The 16,655-nt window shown below is 43.1% G+C and overlaps 1 protein-coding gene across 2 annotated transcripts in view; it reads left to right on the forward strand.

Annotated features, from left to right (window-relative positions):
- LOC143284718 (betaine--homocysteine S-methyltransferase 1-like) overlaps positions 1-16,015 on the forward strand; it is a 17,218-nt gene extending 1,203 nt beyond the window's left edge. For both annotated transcript variants that reach the window (XM_076591658.1, XM_076591659.1), the window contains exons 2-7: positions 725-918; positions 5,832-6,026; positions 6,624-6,735; positions 10,812-10,990; positions 11,912-11,996; positions 15,324-16,015. In XM_076591658.1, coding sequence (XP_076447773.1) covers positions 725-918; positions 5,832-6,026; positions 6,624-6,735; positions 10,812-10,990; positions 11,912-11,996; positions 15,324-15,607 — 1,049 coding nt within the window. In that variant the 3' untranslated portion in view covers positions 15,608-16,015. The remainder of the gene's footprint in view (positions 1-724; positions 919-5,831; positions 6,027-6,623; positions 6,736-10,811; positions 10,991-11,911; positions 11,997-15,323) is intronic.
- Positions 16,016-16,655: the final 640 nt, after the last annotated feature.

Here is a 16,655-nt window from a genome sequence, read left to right on the forward strand (position 1 = left end):
TTGACAACAAATTATTATTATTAGTAGTAGTTTTTTTGTGTATTTATCTTTTTTTTTCTCAAGGCCTGACTAAGCGCGTTGGGTTACGCTGCTGGTCAGGCATCTGCTTGGCAGATGTGGTGTAGCGTATATGGATTTGTCCGAACGCAGTGACGCCTCCTTGAGCTACTGAAACTGAAACTGAAACTGAAGCAGTGCCAAACGTAACTGGGTCCTTTTCTGCTGCCTTAAGACGAGTTAGGTCTCCTACGGCTAAGAGTTCGGTTTTGTCTTCATTGAGTTTTAGCTTGTTTTTGTCCATCCGTGTTTTTACATCAGCTACACAAGCTTCCAATTCAGTAATGACTGTTTTAAAATCAGATGGTGGAGCGGCTTTTTGTAATTCTGTGTCATCTGCATATTTATGGTAACCAAATGAATGCCTTTTGAAAATGTCAGACAAAGGGTGAGTGTACAAAGTGAACAAAATAGGCACTAAGACTGATCCCTGAGGGACACCAAACACAAGAAGAATGACTTTAGAAGTGCTATGTTTTACTTTAACCTTGAGTTGACGATTTGAAAGATATGAAGAAAACCATTTTAAAGCAGTAGATTTAATGCCAAAGGCAGTGATAAGACGATTGATAAGAATTTGGTGGTCAATTGTAAGCACAAAATTTCACCCACCCTTGGAGCATTCTCAATTAGGCCTGACACTCCATGATTATTCTGTGTGTCCCAGATGGTTTGGTCGCGCGCTTGAAGCGAGGCGAGAGCATCGTGGTGGCGGAGGGATACATCTTTGAGCTGGAGCGAAGAGGGTACTTGGCCGCCGGACCTTTCGTTCCGGAAGTGGTCCTCGAGCACCCGGAAGTGGTCAAAAGCCTGCACGAAGAGTTCGTCCGCGCCGGAAGTGACGTCGTGCTTGCCCTCACGGTAAGAGGAATGGTTGTCGTTTGTTGTGAAGAAGAAAATAAAAGAAGGCTATAAACATGTAAGCATAAAATAAATACATAAATAAATAGATAAATAAATAAATAAGCAATTATATCACGCGCGCACACACACGCACACACACACACACACGCACACACACACACACACACATGCTTCCATGCATGCATGCTTGCAGGCGTGCGTGGTAGTCTTTTCTTCTTTGGAAGAGGGGGGTGTGGGGGGGGGGGGGTAGAAATTTATTTTTCTCATTTATTTTACCTGGCAGAGTTAACACTAGTGACTATGGAATGCCTTTTATTTGCTTGCCGTCGTTTTTCCAACCACACTTGTGCAATAAAAGCCACGTTTCGGTCACGGTAATACCGATTGGTTGCACCACTAAATCCGTAGCACGTTCCACTGTTCATGCGTTTAGAATGAGAGACAGAGACAGACACTGAGACACTGAGACAGACATACAGAGTTAGAAGGGAGAGAAATAGAGAAGAAACAGACAGACAGACAGACAGAGACAAAGAGACACGAAGAGGGAAAGACAGACAGACTGGTAGAGAGAGTGAGAGAGAGAGGGGGGGGGGGAGGGAGGGAGAGGGGCAAAAAGATATCTTATTTTCAGTTTCTACTGTCAGGTTGACGTGTGTTAAAATAAGGATTCAAAATTTACCTTCACTGCACCACATCTGCTTGATGATGATAATGATGATGATAATAATGATAATAATAATAATGATGATAATCATGATGATGATAATGATAATAGTAACAATAATAATGATCATGATAATAAAACAGCAAGGGAGCGGATACATGACTACGCATAAACCCAGCGCACTGGGTCAGGCCGTGATAGTCCAGAAGTACAGGCATGGATAAAGCATTAACTTAAAATGAATACGTACCCAGGCCTCATCCTTCAGACAGACGCACATGTAGACATATTCACACCCACACAGACACACACACACACACACACACACACACACACACACACACACACACCAAAACACACACAAAGACACACACACAAACACACATGCGTTTGCGCATGCACGCACGCACACACACACACACACACACACACACACACACACACACACACACGCAAACGCACACGCACACGCACACATACACACATTAAAACATTTATCGTCATCACTTATTAGATCCAAACTATCGTATGGACAGGAAGTCTTTTTCAATGCTCCAAAGTATTTGTTAAAGAAACTTCAAAGCATTGACTGTAAAGCATATAGACTTGCCCTTGGCGTACCTTTCCACGCATCAACCCTCGGAACATATAAAGAAATAGGAGAATTACCTTTGGATGAATACCGAAACCTGGCATGTGCTAAATACGTATTGAGAAGCTCAACAACTGAAAATTTTACATCGGAGGAAGTAAGAATTGCATCTGAAAACAACTTCCCAAAAAGAGCTAAAACGATATCTTATCTAATACCAATTGGCACGTTTGTGTCGAACCTTTTCCAAAAGTCCGAAATTAATCCAGATAATGTAGACACGCAGAAAACAGTAAGTCCATGCCCCATCTGGGAGATGAGTAAAGCACAGTTTGATATCAATCATACTGACATTGCAAAAAAAGAAATCCAGATATCATGGCAACAGAAGTCCGATTACACCTTCAGAATAGATACCGTGACCACTTACATATTTACACAGACGGCCCACTCCTAGACAATGGCCAAGCAGTACAGCTTTCGTTATACCAAAACTGAAAACTGAACGATCATACCATATTGGTAAAGATCGGTCAATATTCACAGCTGAAGATATCGCTGTTCTTATGGCTTTAAATAATATTCTTGATCTTCCAGTTTGCCTTCCACAAGTCTTATTTTGTGTTGATTCAAAATCTGTATTATATGCTTTAAACTCATCAAATTGTAAGAACAAGTCCAACATAATAATGGACATAAGTCACATTGAACATCTTTTGAATTTGAGAGGAACCCACATAACTTTTTGTTGGGTTCCTTCTCATCTTGGTCTCCTATATAATGAATGGGCTGACAGGGCTGCAAGAAAAGGTGCAAAACACCAACAGGGAACCACAAACCTTTATGTACCTTTGTCTGTACAAGAGGGGTACCGCTTACTTGAAAAAGCATCATGGAGCAAAGTCAGGGAAGTATACCAGCAAAATGGCAAAGTTTTAAATAAAAGTATAAATAATATTCAACAACCGGAATCTATCAATCAATCAAATACATTCAGTAATTTGTTCAGATTAAGGCAAATTCAGGCATTATCAAACAGGATAAAGCTGAACGCTTTTATAACAAAGTTCAGCAGAGATGTGTAAATGTATAAAAAAAAAAAACTAGCAACCACATACTCTTTGAATGTCAGTCTGAAATCGTTTTTACCAAACTTCTCGGAAAATTCTTTTGAATGTATTTTTGACAATTTCAAGATGTTATCTGCTATTGCAGAAGGTTTGCTGCATAGTCCAATTGGACATTTGTTATAGTTGTTACAGTTGTTTGATGTTAGCGTTTCCTTCTATATTGTGCCTATGTCTCCCCTTTTAATGTTTTATTTTTTCCGATGCTCTGTATCTTTCCCCACCACACACGCGCACACACACATACACACACACACCATTCTTCACCCTCTGCCCAATACCGTTCCCACCACCACGCCCCGCCTTCCACCCCCCCCCCTCCCCTTTTTTCCCGTCTAATATCACTTAAAGTGGAAGCCTTAAATTGAAGACTACTACTACTACTACTACTACTACTACTACTGCTGCTGCTGCTACATACACACACACACACACACACACACACACACACACACACACACACACACACACACGAACGCACATCCTCATTCATAATAGCATGCATACATTATGTTCGTGTCGCAAACATTCTGGGCGGATTTGCACTCGCACACACAGACACACAGACACAGACACACACACACGCACACACGCACACACACACACACACACACACACACACACACACACACACACACACACACACACACACACACAACTTTTTGCCACTGTAGTCACAAATACTTCCATCGATTTCTCCGAGACCAAGGATATGACTAGCATGTTTCTTCAGTCTTCTGTACTATCTGGGAAGGCTATGAAAGACTGCTCCATTTTGGAGAACATCTGCATCGTTGGACTGGAGACGATGCCAATGATTATTCGATTGATCAGCAACACAGTCACTGGCTTTTTTTATTTTTATGTTTTCACCAAGTACAAGGCCATTACACTATGCATCGCTCAAAAGAAAAAAAATGGTAGACAAATAGTAGCCGAGTGCGTAACCTGAAAAGAAACCTCCCAAAAACAAGAGAGAGAGAGAGAGAGAGAGAGAGAGAGAGAGAGAGAGAGAGAGAGAGAGAGAAGGCAAGACAAGGCAAGATAAGACAAACTCTTTATTTCGAGGATAACAGATAAGCACTAATGTGCTTTTTTACATACAGTCCCCGCCCTGAATAGGGTCTACACTACACAATACTAAATAAAATGAAAGCATTGTGTTCGTAGAGATCCATAACAGAGGAGAAAAAAACCAAAAAAAACAACAACAAAAAACAAAACAACAACAACCACCACACACACACACACACACAGACACACACACACACACACACACACACACACACACACACACACACACAGACGGACAGGCAGAGAGATGTAAATCCTAAATGATGCAAACAAAGAAACACATTAGATTGTACACAAGTGCAAGCACAGTAGGGTATATAATTATGATTGAAGTCATAAATGAAGGAAGAAAGAGTAATGAACTAATGCGACACAAAACTTTTATTGTAAGGGGGACAAATGCGACAAAAGAAAAAGAAAAGGCAGAGAAAAAAAAAATTAACATTTTGAACTCGAAGCCTAAATTACAGTTGTCATAGCCTGCAAGCAACTGACATATACAAAATAATAAATCAGTAAATGTTAGCCAATCGATAAATACAATAACCAGATAATGTTTAACATACATGTTCCAATACAACACAGAGGCAGAAAAGATTACATGTATCATGTCCTTTTTGTTATATGAGTTAAGACACCAATGGATTACTGTTTAAAATGGTTGACCTCACAACCTCGGATAAGTCCACTTTCTGTCAGAAAAAGGCCGACTTATCCCAGGTATAGATAATACGATCCTCGCATAAGTCGACTTAAAAAAAACAACAACAACGTTTTCTTTCTTTTATCTTTCCTTTTTTTTCCGCCAAGGAGTTGACTTGGTCATCGTCGTCACGAGAAATACATAGCCCGCTACCGAGAACCACAAATGCAACAGACTTTACTTCGTCTATACCTACACACAAGGAAACAAAACGAATAGTAATAATAAAAGTAATAATGGCAATAATAATAATAGAACACTACTACCACTACAGATATTCTTCTTCTTCTGCTGATCATCGTCACCATTGTGAAAGCATTGTGTTAGTAGAGATACATAACAGATTTTTCTGCCGGTGTGAAATTCGGACTGCTCTCCCCAGGGAGGGCGCGTCGCAACAGTGAGAGCGTCACGCTTTTTCTTTACTTTGTTTTGTTTTGTTTTTTTCCTGCCTGCAGTTTTGTTTGTTTTGTGTGTGTGTGTGTGTGTGTGTGTGTGTGTGTGTGTGTGTGTGTGTGTGTTTCCTATCGAAGTAGATTTTTCTACATAATTTTGCCAGGGACAACCCTTTTGTTGTCGTGGGTTCATTTTTACGAGCGCTGAGTGCTTGCTGCACACGGGACCTCGGTTTCTCGTCTCATCCGAATGACTAGCGTCCAGCAGACCACAGTGCGCTCAGATTTCTCTCGCTTCCTTGGCGGACCCGTTGCCTCTTGGCCATCACAATCGCATTTTTGTGTGGGTCAGTACTACGGGCACCGCGAAAAACTGAAGGTGATTGGGCGGGACGGGGACCTGGAGAGGCTGAACCGCCAAGCTCTGCGCATTGCACGTGCCGTGGCGGACGAGACGGGCACTCTGATGGCGGGCAACATCTGCAACACCACCATCTACAACAGGGACGACCCCGAGAGCGTCAAGGTCGTGGAGGAGATGTTCAAGGTATGTTGGGGCGGGGTAGGGGGGGGGGGGGGGGATTGGCGGTGTGGGGGCGGCAAGGGACTTTGGGGGTAGGGGGGGGAGGGGTAGATTGGTGTGGGGAATGTGTGTGTGTAGGGGTGGGTGGGTGAGGGGATTGTGTGTGTGTGTTTGTGTGTGGGGGGGGGGAGGAGGAGGGGGTTGAGTGTGGGGTGTGTGTGTGTGTGTGTGTTTGCGTGTGTGTGAGAGAGAGAGAGAGATTTCTGTGACTCTGTGTGTATGCGTTTTGCTCGCGTTGGGTTACGCTGCTGGTCAGGCATCTGCTTGGCAGATGTGGTGTAGCGTATATGGATTTGTCCGAACGCAGTGACGCCTCCTTGAACTACTGAACCTGAATGCTTTTCGTTTGTGTGTGTGTGTGTGTGTGTTTGTGTGTGTGTGTGTGTGTGTGTGTGTCTTTGTTTGTTTATTTGTTTGTTTGTTTGTGTGTGTGTGTGTGTGTGTGATATTTCTGTGACTCTGTGTGTGTGTGTGTGTGTGTGTGTGTGTGTGTGTGTGTGTGTGTGCGAGTATGTGTGAGTGTGAGTGTGTGTGTGTGTGTGTGTGTGTGTGTGCATGCAGGATCAAATACAGTGGGCGGTGGAAGAGGGAGCAGACTTCATGGTGGCGGAGACGTTCAATGATTTCGGCGAGGCCATGCTGGCTCTGAAGACGATCCAGAAATACGGCAAGGGTAGGACTCGGCTGTCCTTGCTTTGACATGGAAACGTCCCAGAAATAATTATGACAAACATACGCCTTAGCTTTTCTGTATCAGTTAAGTCTTGGCCAGTATGTATCAGCTTATAATCACAGATTGACATAAGTTTACAGTTGGACCAACAGCACAGTGAGAGCTGTATTATCATTGGTTTCTCCAATGCAATGGGAACTCACTTATAGCTTAGTCTTTTGTGATGGACTGTGACTCTCAAACTGGGAGGCATGATTGCACTGGCTCTTAGTGCTGCAGCAGCCTTGGGGGCTAGTTGGCCTTTGGGAACCACCCTGTCAGTTGCCGGCTGTCCTAAAACCCTCTTGGCCGAGAGAGTGTGGATGTAACTTGGGCAAGACACTCTCCACAAAAATCAAATCCCAGCCCATATAGTACGAATAGCTGTTACCCCATTCTGCTGTTCTGATGGCCATAGTCGAAAATCGGTAGCGTAAGCAGCATTGGCTTGAAGTTATGTACCTTGTGTGTGGAGAGAGTTACCACTCTTTACTATTTGTTAATCATTTGATCTCCTGGCCTCATTGTTTATTAATTTCAAGTTGAAAAACCACCGAAGCAACCATGTGTTTGTTCTGTATTGTCCGTGTGTTCTGTGTGGCTTGTTCAGGAGTAAAGAGGCTATGCCAGTCTTGAATAAAAGGGGTGGGGTGCGGGGCAAAATCCAACAAGAGTTGGGAGAAAGGGGGGCGTGAGAGGTCGCACGCACGCACACACACATACACAGACGGATCTGTTCTAGAAGTAGAAGATGGAAATTCAGGAGCGGCTTTTGTAATTCCTTCATTTAGAATAGAAAAATTATACTATAATGGTAGGCAATATTCCATTTTCACAGCTGAACTTATAGCCATACTTATGGCCTTAGATTATATTTCAGACATTCCGAAAACTGTAAGTGAAAATTTATTATGTGTAGACTCAAAGTCAGTATTACAAGTTATAGAATCTCCAAATTCAAAGAAGCGAATTGAGATGACAATGGAAATAAAACATATTATTCACCAACTGACAAAACGGGGCATTAAAATAACTTTCTGTTGAGTACCTTCGCACTGTGGAATATCTTCAAATGAGTGGGTAGACCAAGCAGCTAGAAGAGCAGCACGTAATTTCGAAGGTGCAATACAACTTGACATCCAGTTAGTTGTATAGAAAATGTATCTAGAAATCGATTTAAGAAATTACTTATAGATTCAAATAATCAGTATTACCAATGTTGTGTAAACACAAAGAATGCAGCTAATCCCAAACATTTTCAAAATTCGACACCAACAGCACATTCAAGACAAATTACAAGTCTAATGTATAGATTTCGTTTAAATGCCTCTCATACAAAATTTTCTAAAAATATAAAATGTATATGCGGTAAGCAAACAACTGTAAGCCATCTACTCATTCATTGTCCGAGCATAAGATAGTTAATTCTAAAAGATGTAGTTGATGACTTTCCTTCCAATATTTCATTAGCCACTGAAAAGATTTTGAATGATTATTCATTGCTTAGAATGTTTTCAGAAGTTTTAAACTCCAGTCCAGTTGGTATCCTCCTTTGATGTATTATAATTAATACTGTTATTTATATTTACATTGTTGTAGGTTAATACTTGTTGATATGCATATACATATTCTCCTTCCCATGACACGTCATTCAATACACACCACAATCTCTTTAGACTTTTTCTTATAATATACTTTTCCTCTGATATATAACATGAACACTTTTTTTTTACACTAATATTCACATGCATTCCCTTTCCTTTATCCACTACTTTACTCCTTTCCGTCTAAAAACACTTATAGTGAATAGACGTTAAACTGAAGAAAACGCGCGCGCGCGCACACACACACACACACACACACAACGCCACAGATTTGCCGCAAGAAGGGTTGAAAGGAGTCTCTGATGCCATGTGGCGTCTAGCGTCTTGCTCAGCCTATTGTATTTGGGAAAGCCCAGAGAGACTTTGTTCCGTTTTGAAGAAAATTGCTCAATGCATGCAATGTTGGCTTGGAAATTATGCCAATATCCGTGTGATTTGCAAAGGATCGTGCTCTAACTTTCACAGTACAGCCACCCCACTCCCTCTCTCTGTCTTTCTTTCTGTGAGGCGGTCAGTAGTGTGATGGCCTTGTATCTGGGTTTTTTTTTTTGTTTTTGTTTTTTGTTTTCTGGTGTGTTTTTTAAGGTACTCTTTTACTCATTCTGAGGATTTCCTATTTCCTCAGATGTAGACTTGCTCGTTGTTGTTGCTGTTACCAGCAAACCGGTCAGCTCGCTGATTTTCCTTTACATCCGCATGTCCGAGGCAGTATGACCCTGTAAGCTCAGAGGCAAAGAGATTACAATACAATCAGTTATTTTCATTTATAGTTGTTTTTGTTTGTTTGTTTGTGTGTGTGTGTGTGTGTGTGTGTGTGTGTGTGTGTGTGTGTGTGTTTCATTTTATTTATTTTTCCCCTTTATTTATTTATTATTACTTTTTTGTTTGTTTTGTTTTGTTATTTTCTCAAGGCCTGACTAAGCGCGTTGGGTTACGCTGCTGGTCAGGCATCTGCTTGGCAGATGTGGTGTAGCATATATGGATTTGTCCGAACGCAGTGGCGCCTCCTTGAGCTACTGATACTGATATAGGAAGACATGATTCAGTCTTGTGATATTGAGATATAATCTATGTTGACACTTTTATCAAAACAGTTCCTTAGTTCTAAGCATATTAACACGGAATATAGTATACCAATACACACATTTCGAAAACTGACAACCACATACTTTATAAATGATAACAATTGTATCTTTGTTGTTGTTTTTGTTACAACTACTTTTGATTGAGTTATTTAGTTAGGTTTTAAGGGACTTATGTTTTGATAGTAGCAAAAAATAGAGAATCGCAATTCTGTCGGCTATGGGCGAAACCTGGCAGTGGCTAATTTGCATCACAGCATGTTGGCTACGAAATGGCATGCTTGCGTCATGATATATGAGACTGACCCTTGTAACATGTAAACGAGACTGGTCCGAAAATTTGGAATACGTGACAGATGGGTGTGTTTGCTTTTCTTCTCTCTCTGTAATGTGTGTGTGTGTGTGTGTGTGTGTGTGTGTGTGTGTGTGTGTGTGTGTGTGTTATATTTTATATGTGTGAGTCTGTGTGTGTGTGTGTGTGTGTGTGTCTGTGTGTGTGAGTGTGTGTGTGTGCCGTTGCAGTTATAGTGGCACTCCTGGCACATTACATAGTATCATGATACTATTAGTATTATTGCCGCAGGTCTGCCAGCAACCGTTGACACTTAAATCTTAGTTCCAAGCATACTAACACAGAATATAATAATTATACTAATACACACGTTTTGAAAACAGACAAACACATAGGTATACTTAATAAATAAACAAACAAATAAATGAATAGGTAAATAAATAAAGGAATATATATATATATATATATATATATATATATATATATATATATATATATATATAGTGTGTGTGTGTGTGTGTGTGTGTGTGTTTGTCTGTCTAGTTGTAGTAACGATAATGGCACTCCGGCACATGACATATTATCATATATGACATGATAATTATCATGTGGAGTGATGGCCTAGAGGTAACGCGTCCGCCTAAGAAGTGTGAGAACCTGAGCGCGCTGGTTCGAATCATAATTTCTCCCCCTTCACTAGACCTTGAGGTGTCTCTGGATGAGACCATAAACCGAAGTTCCGTGCATAGCATGCACTTGGCGCACATAAAGGAACCCCCGGTAACAAAAGGGTTGTTCCTGGTAAAATTCTGTAGAAAAATCCACTCGTAGGAAAAAAAACCCAAATAAAACTGCACACAGGAAAAAAAAGAAAAAGAAAAAAAAAGGTGGCATTCTCAGTGTAGCGACGTGCTCTCCGTGGGGAGAGCAGCCCGGATTTCACACAGAAAAATCTGTTGTGACAAAAAAAAAAAAAAAAAAAAAAAAAAAAGAGAGAGAGAGAGAGAGAGAGAGAGAGAAAATTTTAACACAAATTATCATTATTATCCCCACATGCAGGCCTGCCAGCAACCGTGAGCTTGACTCCGCTGGCTGAGGACCAGACCTACGACGGAGTGCCCATCGGGGAGGCCTGTCGCCGGCTGGAGGAGGCCGGGGCGGCCGTGGTGGGCCTCAACTGCGGCAAGGGGCCCACCAACATCCTGAGGCCCCTGAGGAAGGTCCGCGAAGCCTGCAAGGTGAGACTGGATGGCGTGGTTATGTGGTTAAGAGGCTACCACCACCCTCACGCCCCCAACCCCACCCCACCCCACCCCGTGGGATGCCGGGGTGGGGTGGTGGGGGGGGGGGGGGGGAGGGCTGAGAGGGGTTGGGTGGTGTAGACGGAGTCACCGATATTTTCATACAACAGAATAACAGACTCCGATGTTGAGCCACAATCTGTGTTAATGCGGTCCGTTCAGTAACGTCAACTAGAAATATGCGGGTTCTTAATTAATTAAATTGCCCGGGTTACCAGTAATCTTTTTTTTTTTATCATGTCTCGTTTATACAAATAGACTGATAATATAACACATTTCCGGGTTACCAATATTCAATTTTATCGTAATATCTGTTTATACAACATTAACAGACTGATATAACACATGCACAGATTACATGTGGGGTGGTAAGGGTGGGGGTGGATGGGTGTGTGGAGGTGGGTGGGTTCTCCAATTCTTATTTTATACCCATCCATACCCCCAAGTCGTATCTTCTGGTGCAACCTGGCTGCAGACTTCTACAGGCAAGGCCTTCTTCAAAGACTGCATAAAGCGATGGGAGAAGTGTCACCCTTGGTGAGAAAGACTTGTTTAGAAAGACTAATAATTGTGCCCAGTTTTCGTTCCATGGGAAATGGATCAGGGTTGGTTGTTTTTTTTTAATGAACAGCCCTCGTAGCTATGTGCACGCTCACTATCAAAGTCGAATTTTCTACAGAAATTTGTAAGGGACATGCAACTCCTTCGTTGCTGTGGGTTGTTTTACGTGCGCCAAGTGCATGCTGCATATTGTGTGATCTCGGTTTAATCGTCTCATCCGAAAGACTATCTCCACTCACAGTCAGGTGAAAAGTGTGTGTATGTGTGCGCGTGTGTGTGTGTGTGTGTGTGTGACAGGGACCAATCATGGCTCTACCCGTGGCATACAGCACGACTGATGACAAGAATCCAACGCTTCTGTCCTTCAAAAATGAAAAGACAGGTAATGTCAAATCAATGTCAAACCACCGACGCCAACATACATTCACATATGAACACACATTCATACATTCGTTTGAACATGTTACATACATAATTATGAATGACTCACAACATTAACAGACTTTTAGCTGATGGTGCTACATTCATCCCCACAAACTTCTTCAGCGTTCCCAGGTCACGATCAGACGGTCAGTCCGGAGTGAATGACGAAGTCCGCAGTCAGCTGGAGCTCTGTCGCCGTTCCCCACAACTTGCCCCGGAGCGCTGCGGGACTGGGCCAGATCTGGTGCCTCAGCTCTTCGTGTAGAGGGCAGTCTTGCAGGACACGGACTGGAATTTAAGGAGTGATGTCACACGGACATTGGTCTGTGTGGGGAAATTTTCAGTTTGTAGATTTGGGAGAGGAGTTGGCAGTGGTCTGTACGCAGTCTGAAAATGGTGACTTGCTGAGCTCGACCCAGTTGATGGATGTTGTCCTCCTCTGGTCCCAGATGTAGCAGTTCTCGCCAGCTGTTCCTAAAGTGGCTATGCAGAATGGTGTTCAAGCCTCCCCAGAGCTAAGGGGGTGGGCAGATTGGGTGAGCCTGCTTCCTGCTTTGGAGAGCTTGACTGCCTCTTCATTTCCTGCAATGCTGCAGGGAGAGGGGACCCACTGTAGGACCAGTGTGGTTCTGGCACTTAGGGCTTGCATCTCTGACCGGGTGTCTTGCAAGGTTTTGTCCCTTACTCCGGTCTGGAGGCTTTGTAGGACAGCTCGGCAGTCGGTGAGGAAGACAGTGTGGCCTGGCAAACTGTCTCTCTGCTTGAGGAGTTGGACTGCAGCTAGTAGCGCAGATGCTTCGGCTCTGAAGTTCACCCCAATAAACAAGAAACACCTGTAACGCATGGTTGGCTAGCCTTTTGGCGGCTCCACGCTCACAGCTCTTTACAGCATCAAAAAATAAGAGACCCAGGCTTTGTCATGGTCAGCAGCCTGTGCTATGACCAGTGCCAGAATTGAGAAGGCTGCCAGTGAGATGTGATAGGACTGTGGAATATACACACACGCAAGCACACACTCATAGAGACGTCTAATATGACTGATAGTGAAAAGACGCTAAATTAAAGAACGAACGAACGAACGAACACACAGAGACGCGCTTGCTTGCTTACACGCATACATAGTGGAACACACAGAGATGAACACACGCGCTTGCACACATACATAGTGGAACACGCACACACACACGCACATATACATGCATACATCCATACCGTGGGCATATTATGCACATTATACACCGAGAGAAACGCGCGCGTACCCCTGAACACGCACGCATACACACTCACTCACCAGTTTAAACAAAAATAGTGCGATCCTACCACAGTTGAAGACTTCTTTGTGTGTAACTGGCATTGGGAATGATCCATTGCAAAACAAATAATTGTGAAATCGTTTGAAATTAAGAGAAGAAACTGTTAAGAATTCAAAGGACGGCATCGATTTCGCAACAATGAAAAGCAAGTAATGAAATCCCAAATTTCCCCACCATTCAGAAAAAAAAGTTATGTATGCTGTTAAGTTGATTCTTAAATTCACCATTTTCTCCCCACCTCCCTCTCTCTCCTTTTATCTATTTGTTTAATTATCTTTTATCCAAGAACAAATCATGATTATCATCCCACAAAGACTTTGTCTCTCTTCCTTCCTCAGTTTCCCCTCAGTGGCACCAATATTCCTCTTTCCTCTTCCGTCCGCAATCTTCGTGTCATACGCGACCAGTCTCTTTCCTATCAGCAGCATTTTGCAAATAATACGCAAACTGTATTACTTTGAAATTCGCAGAAATGCATCCATTCTTCATATCCCGACTCAAGATGCAACCCAAACTCTCTTCTGTGTCTTTGTGCTGTCCCGCCTGGATTATTGTAATTCCCTTCTTGTCGGTTCACCCAGCCACCTCATTGCTAGGCTTCAGAAAGTCCAGAACTAGTTATGCTGCTCGTCTTGCCTTTCGTTCCTGTAAATTTGATCACGTCTCTCATTTCCTTCATGCTTTCCACTGGCTCCCAGTACAAGAAATAATTATTTTCAAAGTCGTCTCTCTTTGTTTCAAATCCATTGAGGCTTCTGGTCCACAGTATTTTTCTGATCTCATTCATCCTTACATACCCTCACGCCAACTCCGCTCTTCTTATGACACCAGCATGCTTGGGATACCCCCTGCTCGAACCAAATCGTATGACCAACGCAGTTTTTCATACCAAGCCCCCATTCTTTGGAATCAACTTCCTCAGCCTCTCCGTCACTCACCTTCACTGCAGTCTTTCAAATCCAGTCTGAAGACCCACCTTTTCCCCTCCTGAATAATTCTCAACAGCTCACCCCTTTCCGGTATGAACTTCTTCTTCGTTCATGGGCTGTAGCTCCCACGTTCACTCGTATGTACAAGAGTGGGCTTTTACGTGTATGACCGTTTTTATCCCGCCATGAAGGCAGCCATACTCCGTTTTCGGGGAGCAAGTATGAACTAAAATGACTATTAGTGAGTGAGTGAGTCTTGGTAGTTATAGAATATTTTGGTTTATTTTTGATTGTGTACTATCTTTGATTGTGTTATGACGTGTGTTTGCGAGCGCGTGTGCTTGTGTGTATTGTGGGTGTGAGTGTGGGGGCGGGGGGGGGGGGGGGGGGCGAGATGAACAATTTTTTAATAATGTCTGGTATCTTATGTTCAAATTTTCCCTTTTGATATTTAGGTATGTGTTCTATTTGTATACTACTAAGGCTTAATTTCAAGATTAGGCGTAAATGCTAAAGCTAATAACAATAATAATAATTTGTATTTGTATTTCTTTTTATCACAACATATTTCTCTGTGTCAAATTCGGGCTGCTCTCCCCAGGGAGAGCGCGTCACTATACTACAGCGCCACCCTTTTTTTTTCTTTGTGTGTGTGTGTGTGTGTGTGTGTGTATTTTTTCCTTCGTGCAGTTTTATTGGTTTTTCCTATCAAAGTAGATTTCTTTTACAGAATTTTGCCAGGAACAACCTTTTTGCTGCCGTGGTTCTTTTACGTGCGCTAAGTGCATGCTGCACACGGGACCTCGGTTCATCGTCTCATCCGAATGACTAGCGTCCAGACCACCACTCAAGGTCTAGTGGAGGGGGAGAAAATATTGGCAGCTCAGACGTGATTCGAACCAGAGCGCTCTGATTCTCTCGCTTCCTAGGCGGACGCGTTACCTCTAGGCCATCACTCCACATAACAAGAAGATTAGACGAGGGGAAGGAGAAGAAAAATGTTTTTTTTCTTTTCTTTCTTCTTTCTTCTCCCATCCCTTCCAGGAACGAGGGCATTCCCCCTCGACCTCCCTGCCTTCCAGTGCACGCGCACAGAGGTGGCCCAGTTCACCCGAGAAGCCAGAGCCCTTGGGGTCCAGTACCTCGGCATCTGCTGCGGGAACGCCTCGCACTACCTGCGGGTCCTGGCGGAGGAGTGCGGCCGCACCCCTCCTGCTAGCCGCTTCTCACCCAGGATGGAGCTGCACTATGTGTACGGGAGCTACAAGGCCAAGGACGACAGCTACTACACCCAAGGGCTGAGATCTGCCAAGCTCGGCACCAGCTGATTAAATTAAAATAAAAATTAAGACGTAAGACTGGCACTTAGTAATCAATTGCACGGTCAGTCGCCATTCAAGGTAGTATCCAGATCGATAACCCCCACTCGTCAGTGCACCTGTTGATTAAATCAGTTAAGACAGACTGGCACTTAGTAATTAATTGCACGGTCAGTCGCCATTCACAAGGTAACCAGATCGCCCTCACTCGCCAGTATTTTTGCCCCCCCACCCCCTACTCTCTCCCCCTGTCTTCCTACAATCCCCCTTCCTCCTCTTGATCTTGGGTGGACAGAGGTCTGGATGTTAGGTCATTGATTTTGGAGTGATCAGACGTTAAACCGAGTTCCTGTGTGTAGCGGATACTTAGTGCACGCAAAAAAAAAAAAAAAAGAAAGAAAAGAAAAAACAATTAAACCCCCCCCCAAAAAAAAACCCAAAGAACCCGCAGCAATGAAATGAGTGCATCCCTGGCAAAATTCTGTTGAAAAATCCACTTTGATAGGAAAACAAATATATCTACAAGCAAAAAAAACAACCAACCAAACAAACAAACAAAAAAAAAACCGAAAAAGGTGACGCTGCACTGTAACGACATGCTCTCCAAAGGGAGAGCAGCCCACACAGAGAAATTGTTGTGCACAATACTATACAGTACAACACACTCTAGCGCAATACAATACAGTAGAACACACTACAGCACAATAAAATACAGTAGAACACACTACAGTACAAAAAAAAATACAGTAGAACACACCACCTCGCAACAATATACAGTAGAACACACTACAGTGCAACACAATACAGCACAATACAATACCATACCTATTATATTAATATGGGTGGAACACATTCCACCTTGCAGTGCCCGCCCCTAAAGGGGAGTGGAGTGATGGCCTAGAGGTAACGCGTCCGCCTGGGAAGCGAGAGAATCTGAGTGCGCTGGTTCGAATCACGGTTCAGCCGCCGATGTTTTCTCCCCCTCCACTAGACATTGAGTGGTGGTCTGGACGCTAGTCATTCGGATGAGACGATAAACCGAGGTCCCGTGTGCAGC

Source organism: Babylonia areolata, chromosome 8 (genome assembly GCF_041734735.1).
Source record: "Babylonia areolata isolate BAREFJ2019XMU chromosome 8, ASM4173473v1, whole genome shotgun sequence".
Taxonomy (NCBI): Eukaryota; Metazoa; Mollusca; class Gastropoda; order Neogastropoda; family Buccinidae; genus Babylonia; species Babylonia areolata.